We start from the raw sequence: 21,420 nt of genomic DNA, 5'->3' as shown, positions 1-21,420 counted from the left end.
GCCGAGGTTATCCTCTCCATAGGCCCCTATATTGACCTGCCACATACATTTGCTCACTTGATTAAGGCATAATGAATACCACAATTAATTCTCCCCCTTTCTTGGGATTTCAGGTGTTAGGCATTTAATAAACAGGATTCTTCTTTGTTATTGCAGTTCTCCGAAACAGTGCAGGCATCTTGACAGCACATTGTTATGCGATGACCCTCCTATTTAAAAAAAAAAAAAAAAATTGGCTTGTGACTAAACAGAAGCCTTCAAAACTGTAGTTTCTATCTAACCTAACCCAGGTTATCTGTAGTGATAGGGCTGAAGTGTATCCGTGGTTGTTAGGAATGGGCTTCAGGTCAGTTTGTACCTTTGCCAAATTGTACTTTCTCAGCTTTGATCACCACATATCCATACACTGAATATGAAAAGAAGCTGCCTGCTGCAGGTCTCTTTTGTATTTGCCTCAGCCCACTTCATTCTCATTGCAGCTCATTTGGTACCCACCTAGTCTGCTGTTTCAGTGTAGATGATTTAGTCTACTTTTGAAATAAAGAAAAGCTAATTTTGTCAGTTATATTATTATTATTATTGGTGTGGTTAGACCTCGGCATTCAGGGCTGCAGCTCCAGATGTTTTCTCAGTAACCCAAATCTCAAGACAGAAGAAATTTTAAAATGCAGTTCTATTCAAATCATGTGTTAAGCTCCAAAACACAAGCAGGCTAGGTTGTGTTTTCTCTGTAATTCCTACAAGCAGCATTAGCTTCAATACACCTGCGCTGTTGAGAGTCTGTGCCTGGGACTTATGGAATAATGTTCTGTGACTGAGCGATGACAGGAAAAGGAGGGACCTTTATTCAGCTGACAGCAAAAATAAATAAATTAATTAATTAAAACACCGTATGATCGTGCACCAGGCTAGTAGTTATCAGTGTGTAGGCACTTCTTGGTTTTACCAATCATAAATATTTGTTGTAATATTGTTGTTTTTACCACTGGGTAAAAACATGGTGAAAGTACAAATTGACCAGCACTATAAATAGGAAGATTAACAGATTTGTACCAATTCACGGACAGGCATTTGTCCGATGCGACTGCATCAACAGAGTGTGTGTCAATACAGTTTTGGGATTAAATCTAGATGCATCGGTCTATTGTGTGTGTGTGTGTGTGTGTGTGTGTGTGTGTGTGTGTACCAATCAAATCCGATCATTTTAATGATTTAAAAAGAGCCTGCAAGCAGGTCAATTTCGGTAGTTTTATTAGTTTTGTACCAGGCCTAATTTTTTCGTATTGTTTAACTGTCAGGTTTTAAAAAGGTGTATTGTAACTTTTAAAGTGAGGTGAACCAGATATGTTTGGAGCAGTCATTTTTATAGGGTAGTAAATAATTAGTCTCAATATCTGATATAAGAGCATTCTTTTGTTTTGTTACATCCAGTTACATTACATTAAAATAAAGTGTGTTGAGTCAACCTCATATAGAATCAGATGTTAAGTCTGAATCATGTTGTAAATAAAGGAGCATCATATCAGTTCTTTGTTGCTCGTGTATCTTTAATGAAACTGCTTGTTGGCAGTTTATCGAGATCTGTACCATATCGACCACAGACCAGAGATGTACAACCCGAACTAACACCCTAAACTTTGTAAATTTCTGGACACTATTCATTGCTCGCTATGAATTGTCAAATGCTATGGCTGCTCGGTGAAACCCCGTTCATCCTGTAAAGTAGTTTCTAATTCTTTCAATTATTTAAATGTATTAGCACAAAAGTACTTAACCTATGAGATGATCAGCTAAAAAAATGTTAAGTCTTTTGACAGATGTGTAATCATTCAAGCAGTCAAAGAGCACAAAAGTTGAGTTTAATGGTTTCAGCTCCTCTGAAGTGGAGACTTGCTGCTTTTTGTTCTCCAATTCACAGTGTGCTTATTTTTAAGAAATGAAGGGGGGGGGGGGAATCAAAGATTTTCACACACTGTCTGGACTTGAACTGTGTCTGTGGCAAGATAGGGATCATTATGAAAAGTCTCATCTCTTAATTACCAAAATGTATTTTTTTATGTGTGTGTGTTTGTTTCTTTTTTTTTTTTTTAATTCTGAAGCATCTTTTGAGTTTTTAAGGTTTTCTGGTCGGGGTATGAGGTGTGCTGCCCTGACTCTTTCTATCTTTGCATTGCACAGGTTGTGAGAGCCGGGGCAGCCACCTCACCTCCCATAAAATCTCGGGACTGATGACCGTTGGCTTAGAGACAGAGAGAGGCAAATTGAAGCTCGAATCAGGCTGAAGAACAGGAACGACACATCGCCTCACAACAGCCGTGATCCAAACTGGACCTGCAGCTGTCCAACAAACAAATTTGAGCAAAACTGTGTGAATCCGAAACATGAAATCCTAAATGCTAAAGTTTATTTTGTGATTCTTTGACACAGTGCCAGTATGTAAACTCACTGTTGTGTGTAGCAGCGAATGCAGTTTAGTCTGTACGTACGTTCAAGCAAAAAAAAAAAAAAAAGTTTTGTATTGATACAGTTCATTTATTTGAGCAAGTAAAGGCAACTTTTTTTCTAGGTTTGATTAAAACTTGCACCTTCAGAGGGTTAAACTCAAGAGCAAACAATTTGTAAAGCAGTCGAGTTCTCCAATCTTAACAAACCAAGGAGCTGGTGTCTAATTATGTGTTATTTATATTTAAAGCAGAAAACAGTTTGAAAGTATGGCGGAAAAATGCTTTGTTTTTGAAAAATTTATTAAATTTTTTTATTGCAGATTACTCAATACCATTTTTACATTTGCCTGTTTTTATAACAATATCCCGACCATTTTGAAGGGAGGTTCTGTGTAAAGCTTATGACCAATTAGTATCTTATCTGTTGCAGATAGCGCTTTAAATGCCCTCAGTTTGGAGAAATATTTAATTCTGATTGGATTGACAAGCTAAAGACTAGTCAGAGCAGGCCAAAATTAAGGTGGATTATGTTGTTTTTAAAAAAGTTTGATACTGGTTCGTGTGAACCAGTATCAACCTTTACATTGCTGTCAGTTTCAGTTTATACCATTATTTACTCAAGCGTCCATGGTTATTTTCACGAGCTAAGAGCGTCAGCAGCTAGCTGTAAAACCCGCTTCAGGAATATAATATTTCTGCCAAAATAACTATAAAGTGAAATATCTGGTTGTCTAAAGTTTTAAATAATAGTGTTTGCATGAACTGCTATGAAATTTAAAAGACTCTAGTTGTTTTAAGACAGCCGGGATCCATTTTGGTCTTTGACCAGATTAGCAGCTAGTCCAATCAGGGCCGAGTAAAACCCTATTTCTTCAAATTAAAGTTTTAGCGAGAGATGTCTACAACAAGTAAGATACTAATCGGTCTTAACTTTTCAATAGAGCCGCAATTCAAAATGGCTGAAATTTCCCTTTAAGATTGCAATTCAGTCTAGTTGCCAAGTTTGACTGTTTCCACCTGCTGTGAGGGGGGGTAAAAACAGCAAAAAGCTCAGTTTGGTTTACAGCTGTTAGACATTTCACCTCAGTTGATTTTATTTATTTATTTTTATTTTTTTGCATCTTTTGACTTATTACTCTTTCCCAGTTCTGTCGTCTCTGTGCCTCTAGGCGCTCGCTTTCAGCCAGCATTAGTGAATTCTTTCAGATCAGCATTTTTTTTTCTTTTCTTCTCCTTCTGTGTGACCTCTAATCAGTACTAATCAGTATTATTGATTGAAGTCATATGCCAACCAATCACCCGTAGCAATTTAGTGCAACTAATTAGACCACTTCAGCAAAGGCTTTCAGAAACCCCGGTGTTGTGTTTTTAACTATGTCGAGGACCAGAAGTAATAAGAAAAGTCACTGTTTTTTATTAAAAAAAATTTTAAATAAAAAAAAATCCTAGCTTAAATTCTACTAGAAAGCAAATGTAGTAGGAGCAAAGTAGTGTAGTTAGTAGCAGCATTTAAGTATTAGTCCAAATGGTGTATAGTGTGCTTAGGCTTTTAGAAGTCTCCCTCTGTCTCCGTTTCTTGGAGTGACATTTAAGCTGACACATCCTGAGAACGAAGCCCAGCTTTGTCTCCCTGTCCCTGCTGGCCCTTAGTGCTGTCAAAACAGCAGCTGCTCGTTGTTCTGTCAGGACTCATGACAAGTGTCACATCTTGGCCTCACATGTCCCCCCCGTCTATAACCCTATATGCATGCTTTAGGGAGCAGTCAAACCCTCACAGTTTACCGCTTTTTGCCTCTTCAGAGCGCGCCGCATCGAGTCTTTGGAGATAAGATCTTGGTGCAGAAGGACTTGCCAGGTTGTAGCTGCTACAGTGCATGGCTATCCATTTCCCTAGGTCTGCTCAGTGGTCTAAAACTAAGTGATGTGATATTATAGAAACGTGAATGCTAGGTAGTGTGATGATGTGTACAGTATTTATTGAAAAGGCCAAACCGTCCTTTTGTGTCTTAATAGTTTATTTTATGTGCATTATAAGATTGTGTTGTGAACAAAGTCAAACTTGATTTGTGATGTAGTTGTGCCAAACATTTGTTTACAGTTGATTTCAAGATGCTTTTAAGGGAATATTTCTGATGTATTGTGTAATGTAATATGACATATGAATATGAATGTTGTTCCTCTTGTGTATGTGAAGTGTCTCAGCCTCTGGCCTTTAGCGCTTGGAAATTAGGTGGAGCTTTAATAAACTCTTGAATTTTTTTTTTCTCACCTTATTGCCGCAGTGATAAATGAGTGTCAGACAGCTAATTAATTGTTCTAAAGGTGCAGCATCGGCGGTCCGTTTGTGCGTGTAATGCCCCCTGTCATCAGTGATTTATCACCTGGGAAGTGGCCTTCTTGTTTTGCGGGGGTGGCGCCGAAGAAATGTTACTTCTCAACCCACACAGATTAAAGACTCAAATGCATCTGCAGTCCCATCCAAAGTTCCTTTTTAAAAAACAGTAACAGCTTGTAGCCCCGCCGCAGATTGCTAATATCTTCATATTTGCCTCGGGCCTTTTTTATGCTGCAGAGCTGAAACATGTTCTGTTCAGGTCCGTGGCGGGGGGTCACAGTCATGAGTAGAACTTATGAAGTGATCATATTGTGTGAGCTGCATGCACATTGATTTGCAAGTCAATACACCTTGCCAGGTACTGTATACTGCAGGATGCAAATACAAGTATCAGCCATATGGTTATGGCAACCAAACTAATATTGAGCAGGTCCCTTTTAGGTCACCAAAATGAACTAGTGAGGCATGGAGCGAAACAGACATCTTGAGGCCTGCTTTGGTTTCTGACACCGAGCTGTGTGTAGAAGACTTGGAAAATGTGTGTTGCATTTGTTTCTCCAGGATAAAGACACTATATAATTAAAGGCCTAGAATTCCTCAAAGGAATGCATATCACCAGCTTTATGAGAAGTGACTGAGTTATATCTGTTTTGGTCCAACCTTGAAAACAACATCATGCACAATCTCATGCAATGTCTCACAAAATGTGTTAGTACTTGGAACATGTGTTGAGGATGACTCTCGGCTACTACCACATTAAAATTTAGCGTATTATCTGTAAAATCAACATTTTAATGGTCAGTTAGCTGTGGCTGCAATCTAGAGTTGGGGTGAATGTTGATGTGCATCGAATGGTTACTTTCTGAGAGTTGTAATAAGATCCGTTTAATGGTTCATGAGATATTTTGCAAACAGTTATCTATCAGGGTATACTGTTTCCATGAAAAGATGTACTTGGACAGCAAAGTTTAGGTTCAGTAGGTGGTACATGTCTAAGTAGCATCCACTTAAGTTACAGGGCCCAGCAAAACCGTATTCAAAGCATCACACTGCTCCTGCCAGCTTTTCTTCCTCAGTCTGGAAGCATGTCTTTCCTAGATAAGCGACACAATTGGGCCCAATTGTTCACTTAATTTAAAAAAGAAAATATAATTGATCAGAACAGGCCACCTTTTTTCCTCTGCTTTATGCTTCAGTTCTGATCCTGTAGCACTTTTTTCCGGGATGAATATGAGTCATTATGAGCACCCTGGCAGGTCAGCAGCTACACAGCCCATAAAAACACAAACTGCAATGTGGTGTGTGTTCTGAAACCTTTCAGTTGAAACGAGTATTTTTTTTTTCTTCTGCCGTCTGATTTACAGTTGCTCTTTTATTAGATGGCACAGCAGTGTCCAGCTTTCATTTTCGCCATGCATATTTAAATCCTTGCTCCTGACCATGACCCCATATCTGGTTCACCAGTTTTCCTTTGTTAGACCTCTTTTGCGAAGTCCTGACCACTGCAGACCAGAAGCATCCCTTAAGAGCTTCAGTTGTGAAGGTGCTATGGCCCTGCACATCAACTTTAATACCAGAATTTTCACTTACTGTTCAAAATATTCTTCCAGCTGCCAAAAGACAAGTGATTGTATGGTGAATTGAAGGATGGACCGATAGATCGGGGCCTTGTCTGCAGTAATGAAGACAATGCTTTGGTCTGTCGTAGTGAAAAAGGAGCTGAGCCAAAAGTTGAAGCTCTCAATTTAGACCGATATCTCACTGGGCTGCAACTGTTGGCAACTAGTTGGTGAACTGCATTTGCCAGGGAGTCTCCAAAATGTCTCAAAACATTTGTGGAGGTTCTCAATTTTCTTCCACTAGTCACATTTCAAAAGTGTACTCCAGTAGATCAAATTATAAACATTGCGGCAGCTGCCAAGGTGCTTACAAAGTGGGCCAAGGCAAGTACGATGTGGCTGGAGGTGGGTAACAAGATAATGTGCATGGCCTTGAATACAGTTTTGCAAGCCGTGAACATAAAAGTAGACAGTGGTTTTCACAAATTTGCCTCAAAATGCAGCTCACTGGTCTCTTGATCACAAATATTAAGAACTCTGACAGACTGCAGCTAAAAATGTTCCTATTTTCTTGCAATTTTTTCACAATTTTGAGTTGCCAACTCATTTCCAACAGTCGCAGCCCAGTGCGATACTACTTTTACTACTTGGGCTCAGCATTAGAGATAGGGTGGGGAACTCTGAAATCCATGAGAACCACAATTAGAACCACGTCTCCTCAGCATCAAAAGGAGTCTGAGGTGGTTCGGGATGCCTCCTGGGTACCTCCCTTTGGAGGTTTTCTGAGCGCATTTTACAGAGAGGGGATCCCGGATGGACTCAGATTTCACTAGAGGGATAACATATCCTCTCTAACCTGAAAATGCCTTGTTGTTGAGTTCATGTACTTATTAGCGGATGTGGACGGATGAATGGATTGATGGAAACCACAAAACAGGATCTGAAAACCATTTCATATAAACAAGATCTGTAAACTGACTAGTTTGCCCATTTCATATTTGTAAGAAGCATTTCCTATTTCAGTCTGGCAGCAGTATCTCTTTGTGGCATCTATGAGATAAAATCAGTAATGCCATGGTGAAATGTAGCTGCTTCAGTCTGCGGCCATAAGGTCTTCGACAACGGAACAATAGCCTCCGAACCAGAGATCAGCTCTGCCACAGACAATTTTTTGGTTACGAATGAGACTGAGGCCTAGTCATGCAAGAATGGGAGGGACCCGAGCATAAAAAGAGAGAAAAGCTAGCAGGGAGGTTTTGGAAAGCAGTAACCTTTCTGATGATGAGTGCGTTTCCTATTACCGCTCTGACACCAGATCCGGGGAGATGATTTAATGGCGGCATTTTGTTTTTGCTGACTTCACCCTTTCCCCCCTCTATTAAAACAGAAAACTCAAGAGCTGGGGCTGGAGCTGTGTGGGAAGAGTGGCCAAGCAGCTAAAATCTATTACTCCCTAGCTTCTTCCCCTGTCTCTTTATCCCACTGATTCAGCCAATGTGTGGGTTTGCCTAAATGCTCCCCGAGGTTCACACTTTTCCTTCTCCTTTTTCTCAACAAGGATTTTTCTCCTTTTTTATCTGCACTGTTTGCCTCCTACCCATTTTTCATTATTACTTCCTGAATATAAACCCTAAAACTTTATTGCCATCTTATAGCTTATAGGTTACTTTTCACACACATCTTTGAAAAGGAATTTTAGTCTGTTGATAGCTGATTGGTTTTTATTCTGGCGAGGTTAGATGCCAAGAGACTTCAGTTTGTCCAGCAGGGGCGAGGGTGCAAACATGCTGTCTAAATCAGCTCTTTTTCAAATTGGTACCTAGATTACTGGAGCCCCCTGCTGGAAAGCATGTAAAACTTCAGTTCCCAAGCCAGCACCAGGTGTGAGCTGTAGAAATCACTCTCTCTTTCCACCCTTCCCTCTTGTCTGTAACTGTGAATGAGTTGTGTCCAGATAAGCTAATAAAAGTAGCCGCTCCGACTTGGCTTTATCCATAGGTGCGACTTCAGCAGTCCATTCATTACTTTTCCATCTTGTAAAACAATGGCTCTTTTATAATGTTGCAGTGACCCAACAGTAGATCAAAAAGTAGGAGGCTCACAAAGTCCAATAATCCACTCCTTTCTGTGGTGCACTTTGTCATGGATGGGAGTCAATGGCTTAGTGCTTTGTGTCAAATTGATTTCTGTCACGTGGCCACTCCCAGGGTAATTGCATTGCTCACTTGTGATAAATTCACTGCCTTGTTTCAGCCACTTGATCTTAGACAGCAGGGCTGACCCAGAGAAAAAAGTTTTTGAGGTTGCAAAACCATTGTCTGTATACGCACCTGTGATTGGCTACAGAAGTGCTGAGACGAACAATTACCAACATTAAGACACAGTCCCTTCGAGTCTTTTCATTAAGGGTCTGTTAAGATTTGGCACCAATGTGCCTCCTGAGGGATCCAATCAATGAGGACAGCACCAAGTTCATGTGCCCACACCGAGCAATAAAATGTGTCCTGAGTGACCACTTGTAATCACATTTCAGTCATCAGCAGGTCTTCTGATGCTTCTGGAAGCTCCCAAATACACTCTGAACTATATTGTTTCTCAGAGATGTAAGAAAGGCATATGTTTCAGACTTGCCCAAGTTGTTTGTACTGCTTAATCATTTACCAATATTTTGATCATCTCAAATATATCATTAAAGACCTGGCCTTCCTTAAATGAATTCATTTTGCCCGCAGTCTGAGCTTTGGACTAAGATCATCTTATGTTGATAAATGAGAGTTGTAGCCATTTTGGTCAAACCTTGAAAATGTCGTTGTGTGCAGTCTCGTGGTATCACAAGATGTCACGCTTAGAGTATGTGTTGCAAATGACTGCCAGCTACAGCCATATCAAATTTTAGTACAGTATCTGTAAAACTGACTGAGTTATAGCCATTGATGTGATGGCTAATGTCGAATAACTGTGGCAGCTATCTTGAATTAGATTGACTTCAGAAGTTAATTAGTTCATCAAATTATCCTTGTCTGAAAGTTTCATTACAATCTGCTAACAGATTAGAGTTGACTCTAAATAGTTTATGGCAAATTTTTGAACAAAAATCTTGTGCAATCTGTCAGAACTCACCTGGGACATTTTGGTTTAAAGTCTTGTCTGCTTAAAACCGAATAGTAACACCAGTCATTACAACTGCACATTACAAACACAGATCAGTCATTTTCAAACTTAAAACGGTTGATCAGGACCAATGCTGTGTAGCATGTAGCGTTTAGCTCTCTCCACTTAACGCTTTTAAAATACCATCCAGCTTTAATTTACATGATGAGTACCTGTTTTACTGCATAAAAAATGGAAATATTTCATGAAAAAGCTTGGCCTGTTTGTAGTTAAAAGCACCCCCTGCTGTAAAAGAGATGGGGCATTTTTAGCAGTTTCTGGGATAAAAAGCTTCATGATCAGTCAAAAAGCTCTGATCTGATGTCTGTTGATGTCTGGTTACTGACCATTACTAATTACCGACAGTAAACAAAGATTTTATGTCATTCATGTTTTTATGCAGTGTTTTTCATTGCTGAGGTTTTTACACTGAGCCTGCAATGTAATAAAATGTCTTCATATGTGATTTCTGGCCACTTTCATCAGTAATCCTCCCAGTAAATGATAACCGATAGACGTAGGACCTTAATACCAGCTGCTTGTTGCGATCTGACCACCAAATGGTTCATTTTTCTTTACAGTTTTGTACATCTGTCAGTGCTGGGTACGCTTAAACAAAAATGCTCCTCCAGAGTGGCAAAGCAGCATAATATCAATAACTGAAGTCTTTTGTTGCCAAATAACAACTCTTTTTGATGCCTATTTATCTTAAGAGGTATAAACTCAAGTATGGAGCAGTTGGGAAACTGTATGGAGAGTTGAGTTATCTACCGGTACATAAGAATGCATGACAACCCTGAATATGTTGTTTGGCTATTGTTATGGTTGAGTCAGGGTTAAGGGTAGCAAAGCCAATGCACAGGTTTGCATCTTTTTTGTCTTCTTTAGTGGTCAATTACGCAAAGGCTTTTTGTAGCCATTTTTTACTTGACTTTTTGTTGAGGTGAGGATTAATAAAATAGTTTTAGCTAAGCTAGATATAAACATGACAATAAACATGCAATGAATGTGTATTGGACATCTGTACTGAAAAAGACAACAATTAGAAAACGTAAATCAAGCAAAATTAAAGTTGATTAAAAAATTGAGAACAGATGGTCAATATGTTATTTTTTCATGTTTCAGAAATTTCTCTAGATGTAAAATATTTTTATTTATTTATTGATTAATTTGCATTTTACTGTAAGATAACATTAACCCCACACCAAAGGTTTTATGTAAATAGATTTTTTTTTTAAAGTCTTGAATTAATAGCAAGTGTCTCTTTCTCTCTCTCCTGCTCAGCAATTCCTTAGGTTGAATTATGTTTTTTATTGCCAGTCTGCAGAGCTCCTATTTGGACATAATCTTCTATTCATCCAGATGACAGAGTTTAAAATTGTGTCAAACATGTTCTGATCAGTTTGATTTAATTTTGTTGAAGTGACACATCAGGAAAATCCCTGCAGGCGATCTGTATAAATGGCAGCTCTTTGCGGCTCCTGAGGCGATAGCGTTTCCTCATTTTGGCACATGAACATGGATGTGACAACTATTTCTCAGAGGTGGATGAGATCAAACGGAGCCGGTTCAGATTTGTGGGCCATCAACGATGTTCAGCAAGGACCAGTCCTGCAGTGACACTACAGGGGCAGGGAGGATGTAAGAACTTCTCACAGAGATTAAACACAAGATGAAAGAGGACACGGATTGCCAACCGTGAGCAACACATGTAGCAGACAAAAGCAATCTGTCATGTCTCCTCTACCACCTTACCTCCAATAAGATTACATCAATCAATAACCTCTCTTATGAGTGATTGGATTTTGTCTGCCTCCAAAGTACAAGGTAGGAGGGGGAGCTGCTCAGTTTTTCCAATGATTAAAGCACGGCCAAATTGCTTTGATAACATCAAGGACCTTGCTGTGCCTGGGTATGTAAGGGCATTGTTGGGAGCAGATAAAGGCTGGCGGTATCCGCTGACTGAGAACAACTCTGGCGACACGATGTAGATCAGCCAATAAAGGTCCAAATTGACTATCCTCCCTCTGGCTAAAACCCCAAACTGCTGGAAGAAATGGCTCATTTGTCTATAATGTCACCAATAGGTTACTGAATTGTTTTGATGCTTTTTGTTGTGGTAGTTTTGACTTTAGTAACAAGAAAATGGGAATACTAAATGAAGCCAAGGAAGGAAAAGATGACAGTGTTCATCACAGTGACATGATTATTTATCCATCCATCCATCCATCCATCCATCCATCCATCCATCCACTTACTTTTGCTTATGTGTTGTTGGGTCACGGAAGCAACAGGTTCAGAAGGAAAACTCACACATCCCTCTCCATAGTGGCACGCTGGCCACACTACAGAGGAAGCTCATTTCAGCTGCTAATATCTGGGAATATCTGGAACACAGATAAAGCAGTAAATCAAGAGCTTTGCCTTTTGGCTCAACTCCTTTTTAACCAGAACAGACTTGAGTAGCAACTCTTTTCATACTGCCTCAATTTTTGGTCCATCTCTTGCTCTATTCCGCCATCACTCGTCAACAATAGGCCCAGACACTTAAACTCCGGCAAAGATTCAACCCCAGCCCTGGAGCTTTTTTTTTTTTCAACCTTTTTCAAGTTAAGAACCATGGTCACAGATATGACTCTCATCCAAGCAGCATATCTTTCAGTTATTACAACATGATCCAAAAATATCTTCGAGTGGTTATATCCACTGTCTTACTGGATATAGATTTCTTATTTTTATACATGTCTAATCATGCATTTAGAGTCTTCAGATTTTTCTTGTAGTGCCACCAACTGGTCAAACTCTTCATAAATCCAGTGAAATTTGTGGTCTTGTCAAATACTTATTCAAACAAAGGGTTGTGACAAACAGAAGTTCTGCATTAGTTTTACCTCACTTTTTAACAGTGAGAAACTTTCAACAAAAGCAGGCTCAGAAAATAAGGCTATTTGCCTCCATTGCTTTGATGGTGAGAAAACAGGAAAAGGACACAAAGGCACCAAGCCAAGAGTACATGCTGTGAAAAGAAGAGAAACATCAAGTTAATGACAGTAACAGTGTCATATATTGTAATGTAATAAATATATATATATATATATATATATATATATATATATATATATATATATATATATACACACACACATTGTACATGGAAAGTAATGAATGTTAAATGTGGCTTACCAAAATATTTTCATTCATTATCTTCACATCAGAAATTGGAGAAAGGATTAACAAACCACATATTTTACCAATGAAAACATCTTCACAGGCAAACTTTCTTTTCTTTTAATACATGGTTGATGTCATCACCTAGAGCGACAGGAGTTTTTAAAATATCAAAGCCAGCTTCTTCAACACTTACAGTATGTCACCTTGATGGGCAACAGCATTTTTCAGTGATGCTGCCTAAGGTAGTATTTCACTGAGCTGCAACTGTTAACTAGTTGGTGACTCAGGATTGTGAGAAAATGGGCAAATATTTTATTGCAGTCTCACTGAATTCTGAGTGTCTCCAACCATTGAACATGTAGCCATGTTTTGAGTGGCCAGTTTTTGAAAACACTGGCCTATTTTTGTGTTTACGGATAGCCTACCTTCCCCCATATTATACCCGCTTTGCACACACCTTGGCAGCCGCCCCCACATTTACAATTTAATCTACTGCAGTACACTTTTGAAATAAAGATAGGCAGATTTGGACAAGTTTATCAAACGTTCCTATTTATCACTAGTGTGACTTTTACACCTTGACATTTGGCGCTGTAGCCTTGGATGTTTACTGTCATAGGAAAATCCCTGTGCAGATGTCAAAATACAATTGTGGTGTTCTAAAATTCACAAAAAGTAAATTGGGAAAGGTTGGAGATGGCTTAGAGATGCCAACAACAATGCTGACTATTTTAAGAGAAAGTTTATGCAGTTTTTTTTTTTTTTAACATTTTGAAAATTCTAACAACAAGGCTGTGAGTCTCTGTGACTCACGCAACTGAGAAACCCTGTGAACATTTTGAGACATTTTGGAGACTCCCTGGTGAATGCCATTCGCCAACTACAGTAGTTATCAACACTCACAGCCCAGTGAGATACTACCTTTACTTTTAAGGCAGTCTTTCCTGTATATTTAGGTTCAGAACTGCTCTGAGAATACGCTCATCTATTCATTTCCACTGGTTGGGTATTATTTGGCAAAGGAAGAACATTTTGTAATTATATTTAAGTGACAGAGTTGCATGTTCTCATTTATTATGTGGTATTGAGAGGTGGGTATCATGTTCATATGAAAGTTGGCTTCCTTCTTCCTGCCGAACAATCTAATTAGTGACATGCCAGCATCTTCCAAAGATAAATACTTTCATTGATACATCCGTCCACAGGGGTTCTGTAAATGTACTGTACTTCTCCAATTATTCTTTTATTTAAAAGAACTAATTTGTCGGAATGCTGAACGCTTAAATGCTTTTGTTGATCTTTGGTCAATGTGTGGATCTGTTTGAGAATGAAGTGCAGTTTTGCTTGAAATTAGGCCATCCTAAAAACCACACCGCTCCACTAATACACATTGAAACCCTGTGTCTGCTTCAGAAAGCAGTGCTTTAGTGTAAAGATCTTCCCCATGATACACAGCAGAAACGGAGCTAAAGTCATTAGGAAAGCATGTGTGTAGTCGTCGCAGTCTTGCTAAATGAAAAGAGCCCTCCTGTGAATTTGGAAGGTATTCAAGGGTCTCCAGCTGTGAAACAGAAGACTTTGGTCTTTCCTTTTTGCCTTAGTTGGAGATTCATATAAAATCAATTGGCAGTTTGTGCACAACAATGGGAGTGGGCTCATTAGTGGAGCACACACACTTTGGTCATTTGTCTTCTATTCACTAGTTGGCTAGAGGGCACTTTAAATTCCCATCGTTTCCTGGGCAGATATGCCTGCTCAGCCCATCACACACATCATCTGTATATGTGTGTGAGAGAAGAGGCGAGGAAGAGATGCACCTGCCATGGCAAATTTGTGCTAATGTGCAGCAGCTGTTAGGTTATGCTCTTACAACTCATAAGATGCCAATTATCCATGCCAATTAAATTTTTACTCTGGTTTTACTAAATCTGCCGTGCGTAATTTGTAACTACTACACTGTATTATCGCATCTATTTCACAGGTATTTTTAGCCTCTTGCCAGAGGGCAGCATTCCATATTATAATGCTTACTAGAGATTTGCTAATTCTAGTCAAAACAAAGTTACCACAGACTTTTCGTGTAATTCTAGTACTTAGGCGGACATTTATGTTGCTAAATTCTACCTAGTCAAAAGATGACATTGTGGATTTTTTAAATAGTCATACACAGACAAAGATAGCAAACAAAACTGCTGATTAGGCAAACAGAATAAAATAACTTGCATATAGTTTCTTTGTATTCAGAGATAAGAAACTGCACCAACAATGTTGTGAACTGTACCTTCCCAATGCTCATCTCTAGATGTAAACACTATGTTCACAAATTTGCAGACAAGAAAGTTCTCTCACCCTATTACAGTTTCTAGTTTGGTCTATTTAGACTGTGTAGGAAACACAAGTTGAAGTGTCAAGATTTGACAAAAAAATATGTAGCGAAATATTTCACAGAGGTTTTTAAAAAGATATGAAATAACAGCAAGTCTTGCTGGGCCACACTGATGTCCCCAGCTGAATCACTAATGAGCTTGGAGACTTTGTAGGTGCTAATGATGAGTGCTGACAATATTAAAAATGAACTAAGTAGACTTTTGCAGATACAAGGAAAAAATAAAACATTTACGCAGAATAAGGTCTTGCATTCAATTTGCAGACTGCATAACTATCTAGCAAATGACCTGGCCCCCTTCCTCACCTTACCCTAACCTTGCAGTAAAGCCTCACACATCCTTAGGGCACAGACACTGGTTCCAAAAATACAACATGGCAGGACCTGTAAACGAGGTCCTACTTCAATTTCCAACAATAAAAACCCCCAGACTGACAATTGCAGCTCTCATTTGCAAATCTGCATGTCCCAGGCACTGACTCCTCTTGACAGTTCAGGTGTATTGAAGAAGATGCTGCTTGTATGAAATACAGAAAAAGCACAACATAGTCTTCCTGTGTTTTTAGGCAAACATGATAAAATGTCATATTATTTTAGAAGCTTAATTTCAAAAGTGTACTTCAGTAATTGAAATCATCAACGTTGGGGCGGTTGCTAAGGTGGATACGAAGTGGGGCTAAAGGGGCTACAAAATGAGACAGTTGAGTACAAAGAGACTTGTTGGAGATGGCTTCTTTTCATATTTTAAAAGTACGGGTACTTTTTTGTTTGTTATTTTTTTCATTAAATGTTCATTTGTTTGGACAGCTTATTTTTAATAGTCTTTTCAAAGACATTAAAACAAAATGAAATGTGAAACATTCATTGTGGGTTAATGTTTGCCTGTTCTTACTACCAATCATAAATTCACACTGATGATGTTCTGGGGAATTCCTGTTTAAAGTTAACATTTTTTAACATGTGTTGCTTTGAAGATTTTTGCAGTGCCATCACATTCGATTCATCAATCAGCCTAATTCCCTCAAGAATACACACTCAGCACAAATCTGGCTTCATTACTTACAAATAATAGTTGCTTCCTAAAGAATAGTTACCATAAATCACACCCAATCTACTCTGATTTTATTATATTTTGTCCTCAGTGTTGTAGAAGAACATATCCATGCAGTCTTAATAAAACGAAAATCATCATTTTTAAAATTAATTTCCCTATATTTATGGGGCACAGGTGAGAAGAAACAATCAGAAGCTTCCTTAAATGCTTTAAATACGTCTCTAAAATACTGATTTGTGATATATGTAGTTTTTTTAGTTTGTGTTTTTTACAGCTAAATATGTTTTATTTACTTTTGTAGTTTAGGTTAACATTCTAACTATTATGTGCAAGAAGTCTTCCACTTTTCATCAACTGAACTGTGTTATAAGTTAAAATAGTTTATAAAATGTTTTAAAGTACTGTCTTCAGGTATCATGTGTCTGTTTGACACGATAACATTGAACTGTAAATATATTGCAGAAAGTCTGGCTTTTCTTTTAATCATTTACTAGGCTGACCACCTCTCCATAAGCTCCCTCTGACTAGTAAACACACATTTCCCAATTAGAACCAATTACGTCCTAATCAATGAAGGAGATTCACGTTCTCTATTGAAAATCTGATAACAGGAGAGTCATGGAGGTCAACCACGAACTCTATTCATCTTCATTACTGAGGACAGAAGGGCATTGTGGGAGATTTTAGGACCAAAAAAAAAACATAAACCACAACAATGGTAGGAAGAAATGGTCTACTTTAGAAAGAGTTTTTAAGCCAAACAGAGAGTTTGACCAATAAAAACAGATAAAATCAAATATGAAGGTTGTGTAAAAAAGAGGCTCTTTGAATAAAATACAAAAATACGAGAGTGTGTGCACCTCAGACATTTCATAATGCAAGCAGATTACAGTAATGGTATATAAAGTATCAACCTCTTATTCAAAAGCCTAATTTTATTTTATTTTCTGAAGAGCAATACAGTACAGGCTTACTTTGTTGACCCAGACAGTCAAAACAACCTTGAGCTATATGAATTACTGGTTTAAAGAAGATTATTCTTAATATCCTGATAATGTCTTTGTTCCTCTACAGTATTTACAACCAGAAATAAATGACAGTTACTATATTTTACAGCCTGTGCAACAAAACCACAGATCTGAAGTCACATGTACAAAACAACAACACACTGCATCACATTGCCTCAAACACTGCTAATACACAAAGGTCTGCCTTTTGTAACTAATAGTGTTTTATAACATAAAAACACAACATAAACTGGGTAATAATACAGTTTTGAAATTAAGGATTAGCACTGCATGAAGGAATGCATATCACCGCTGCCTTATATGCTAGCGTTTAAGGTTAAATTACCTTAAGTTGAGAAATGTCAAACCTTGAAAATACTGGAAGACGTGTCGCTGAGAGTTATGAGTTCTGAGTTGTGTGTTATGAGTGATTATCAGCTTCTACCACATCACATTTTAGCTCAGTAGCTAAAAAAATGTGGCTGTGTTACAATATAGCCATTTTTGTGTTGGGTAATGTCATTTAGCTCCAGAGGCCAAACTGAACTGGATTAACTCCAAATGTTAATCAGTTGTAAATTAATATCCAATATTTACTTTCTAAAAGTTTCATTAAAGTCCATCTATTGGTTGTTAGTAACAAATTTTATTAACAAACATTATTGACTCCAGCAGTTAACGTTAAAGTTTAAACACTTAGAGTAATTGCTATGAATGACTCTCAGCTACAACTACAGCAAATTTTAGCTCATTATCAGTAAAACTGATTGATTTATAGTCAGTTTTGTGTGTGCTGGTATTGATTAGCTGCAGTGGCGGCCCTTAATTTGGTTGGTTCCAAATTTTAATCAGTTGTGGGTCCCGGTGATTAATTCCTGGAAGTTTCTTTAAATTCTTCCCAGAAGTTCATGAAATTAAATTTTAGTAATAGATAGAGTTGACTCCAAATAGTTACTGACACAATTTTAAACAAAGATGTTGTTCAGTCTGTTAGTGCTTTGCATTGGGAATCAGTCTCAACTACTACCACACCAGTTTCTTTTATGTCAATATCTGTAAAATTGACGGAGTTATAGCCATTTTATTGTTTTTAAAGGTCCGATCAGATTGAATCAAGTTGACTCCAAAAGGTAATCAGTTGTTGATGTACGTATATCCAATGAATAGTTTCTGTGAGTTTCATTAATTCATGAAAAAAAGGATTTTGGTAACAGACACAGGCAAAAACATTGTTGTCCACCTTCTCCTTTGTTGGCAGGCAATAATAAATCAGCATTTTCCCTGAACGTGTTTTATGGCATCTTTTGTATTTTGAATCACCCTAACTTAGGTTTTTTTTAGTTTTATGGTAACTTTTTAATTGCATTTTGTCTTACCCTTATTGCTTCCACTTGAGCTTTCATGTTTTGTTGAGTTTTAGTCAACCTAAGTGTAACAAAATCTGTATGTATCAGGACACTTACAAAACCATAGCTGACCACAGAGGATGACTGTGTAAAGTCAAGGGACTGAAGTGATGAAAGAGGGTTTGAAGAACATGAACAAATCCTCATTCCTGACAACCCGTGGCCCTATCATCATCCATCTTCACTCCTGAGCTGGTCTTCTGAATGAAGGAAGGCTGTGGCTTTATTTATGTGGCACATAACAGGTGCTATTCCTGTCCCTGCCTCAGGTGTGATGAGTGCCAGCTCTGCTATCACTTCGGGTGCCTGGACCCCCCACTGAAGAAATCTCCCAAGCAGACAGGATATGGCTGGATCTGCCAGGAGTGTGACACATCCTCATCCAAGGTGAGTGTGTAAACAGTCTGCACGCGCAGGAAATCAGAACACATCTTTATTATTGATGGACACGTTATGTTTATATAAAAGCATTCTATCTTTATTCCCCGCTGCTATGAAAGGCGAGCAATCGTGTACTGTGTGTGTTTGTGTGCATCTTTCTGTCTTGGTAGAAAAATATCTCATGAACCAGTAGATGAATTCCAATGAAAATGTACATCTACAAGTGGCTAACCTTTAAAGTCAACTCGATTTTTGACTCGATCTTAGCAAACACAAAGGTGGCTGTTACTCAATTTTACAGGCATTGTGCGAGAATTTCGTAGACGCCAAGACTTCCTCCCAACGCATACTGTGAGAGCCAAGAGATTGCTTGAGATCTTTATTTAAAATTATACATGCAAGGTGGCAGACAGTATGGGCTCCTTCAAATTAAAGCTCCTTCAAGGAATTTTGATTTAAACATCTGTGGCTTTTAAAAAAGTGGAAGTGCAAGTATGATTTATTGGACTATTGTTTCTTTTGGGTTTTTTTTGTTAAACAGGGTTTAATTTCCCATTTAACCTTCTTGCTATACTCTGTTTAAAGGCTCCTGCACATAGGAAGCAGTATGAGTGTGGATGCCGCAGGAGTAAAACCCAGAGTAGGAGAGATGGGCACACACTCAGTTCCCAAGTTCGGCGCTGGTTGCCGGGAGATCGAAAAGGAATTAGCTTATTTTTCCAGCCACAGCTGTGCGCGTCTATGTGGCCGTCAAAGAATAGCCCTGGCATTGCATTTATCGACAAGGAGGAGGAGAAAAGCGAGCTTCAGCAGTGCATGTTTATAACCCTCGGAGATTTCAAGCTCTTTCAGCCGCGGCGTCCGAGCGTTTATCTGAGACTGAGAAGAGAGCCGCGAGACAGCTGTCGGCATTCCGAGGGAGAGTGGCAAAACTAATCATATAAATAAAAAAGAAAATAACAAAGTTAGCTCGCAGAGTGATTGACTCATTATAAACAGTCGACACACCCACAAACACCAGGTGTATAAGCTAAAGTGATTTTAACTTTGGCACTGCTTCTTATGTGTAGGGGAGGAGAACAAGAAAAAAAGTTTTAGGTTTTTTGTTTTTATACCCTCAAATTCATCTTGCTTTTTAGTATCCAACAAAGTTGGTTATAGGGGTCTAACGATACTCCGAATTCAATGTTCGTTAGGAGGGTAAGACTTCGGTATGGTCCAACAGAAAAGAGAAATAAATACCAAAAGCTAGTAATTTTCTTTTTTTCTTGTTTATTTTTAAAGAGATAATAGCTATCCCAGAAGCAGAGACAGAAAAACAAACACCCTTGTTAGTGGGGAGGGTCTAAGGTAGCAGGTCATGAACAGCAAGATAGGATTTTTCAGCTGATAGCTTGACTATAAAATAAGTCACAATGTGAAAATATAAAATGTGAAACATTTAAAACATATTGTGAAAAAATTACGCTTGGTATCAGGGTTCTTGAATAAATATACAAATGGCTTGCCACAGAGGCTTCATTACAAAGTGCTGATTACATGTTAAAACTGCATGCCATACCTGCATCTTTTGTCTCTCCCTGCTGCACCTGACCACAATCAGTGGCACCTCAGTTTTTCCACACAGGTGATTTGACTACTTCTGAGCCAATTACACTTTGTTTGATTTCATATTTAGATAGTATTTTTCTTTGATTTTATGTCAGGGCCTGTTAGCAAAATGCTGTTAAATCGAACGTGTGCCCACTTTTAGATGGGAGAAAGGATCACCTGTGACTGGCGCGTTCATGTAATTCATGTACCATCCCAAATGTCTGTACCAAACCATCAAGGTACAATTACATGTACCTTTCCAACCCTACTTGGTCATCTTGTCATTTGAACTAAATTAAAAAACTGTTTTGGTGTAAACTAATACAGGACATAGATTGATTTGTACATTTTACTTTGGCAATCTGACGTAACTGATAAAAACTGATAAAACAACTGTGGACGCTTGCTGTTCAAATTTCAAAACTGTCTGACAATATTCCCAAGATTTCTGACAGCAAAGGAATAATGAGAAGCAAGAGGGCTATTGATGTCAGTTAACTCGCTGAGAGGAGTACGATCTCCGAATACAATAATTTCAGTCTTGTTTTCATTCACGATGAAATATTTTTGAGTTAACCAGTGTTTGACATCTTGTAGGCCATTAAACAGCGGCTGCAGTTTGGCAGGACACATTCAATTTAAAAGGGAAATATATTTGAAAGTCATCAGCATAACAGTGAAAGGAAATGTTATACTTTCTGAATATTGATCCCAAAGGCAGCATACTGTATGTAAAGAAAACAGAATTGGACCCCTTGAGGTACACCACAACAAATAAGTGCAGAGAAAGAGGAGTATTTCCCTATAGATACAGAAAAAGACCTCTCTGACAAATACAGTCTAAACTATGATAAAACTGAGCCTTTAAGACCTATAATGTGCTCAAGTCTAGATAAAATAGTGTGATTTTTTTTATACTCAAAATAATTCCAGA

General features: G+C 38.3%; 1 protein-coding gene across 4 annotated transcripts in view; it reads left to right on the top strand.

Annotated features, from left to right (window-relative positions):
* The window catches only part of phf14 (PHD finger protein 14), a 101,003-nt gene that overhangs the window by 54,475 nt on the left and 25,108 nt on the right, over positions 1–21,420 (top strand). For 3 of the 4 annotated variants that reach the window (XM_017430689.2, XM_017430688.2, XM_017430687.2), the window contains exon 17: positions 18,782–18,899. In XM_017430689.2, the coding sequence (XP_017286178.1) occupies positions 18,782–18,899 (118 nt within the window). Of the gene's footprint in view, positions 1–2,178; positions 4,713–18,781; positions 18,900–21,420 lie in introns of those variants that run through there. The other variant, XM_017430693.3, reaches the window with a different exon arrangement.

This window comes from Kryptolebias marmoratus, linkage group LG5 (assembly GCF_001649575.2).
Source record: "Kryptolebias marmoratus isolate JLee-2015 linkage group LG5, ASM164957v2, whole genome shotgun sequence".
NCBI classification, from domain to species: Eukaryota; Metazoa; Chordata; class Actinopteri; order Cyprinodontiformes; family Rivulidae; genus Kryptolebias; species Kryptolebias marmoratus.
The sequence above is the reverse complement of the archived record's forward strand: the minus strand, read 5'-3'. Positions and strand labels throughout refer to the sequence as shown.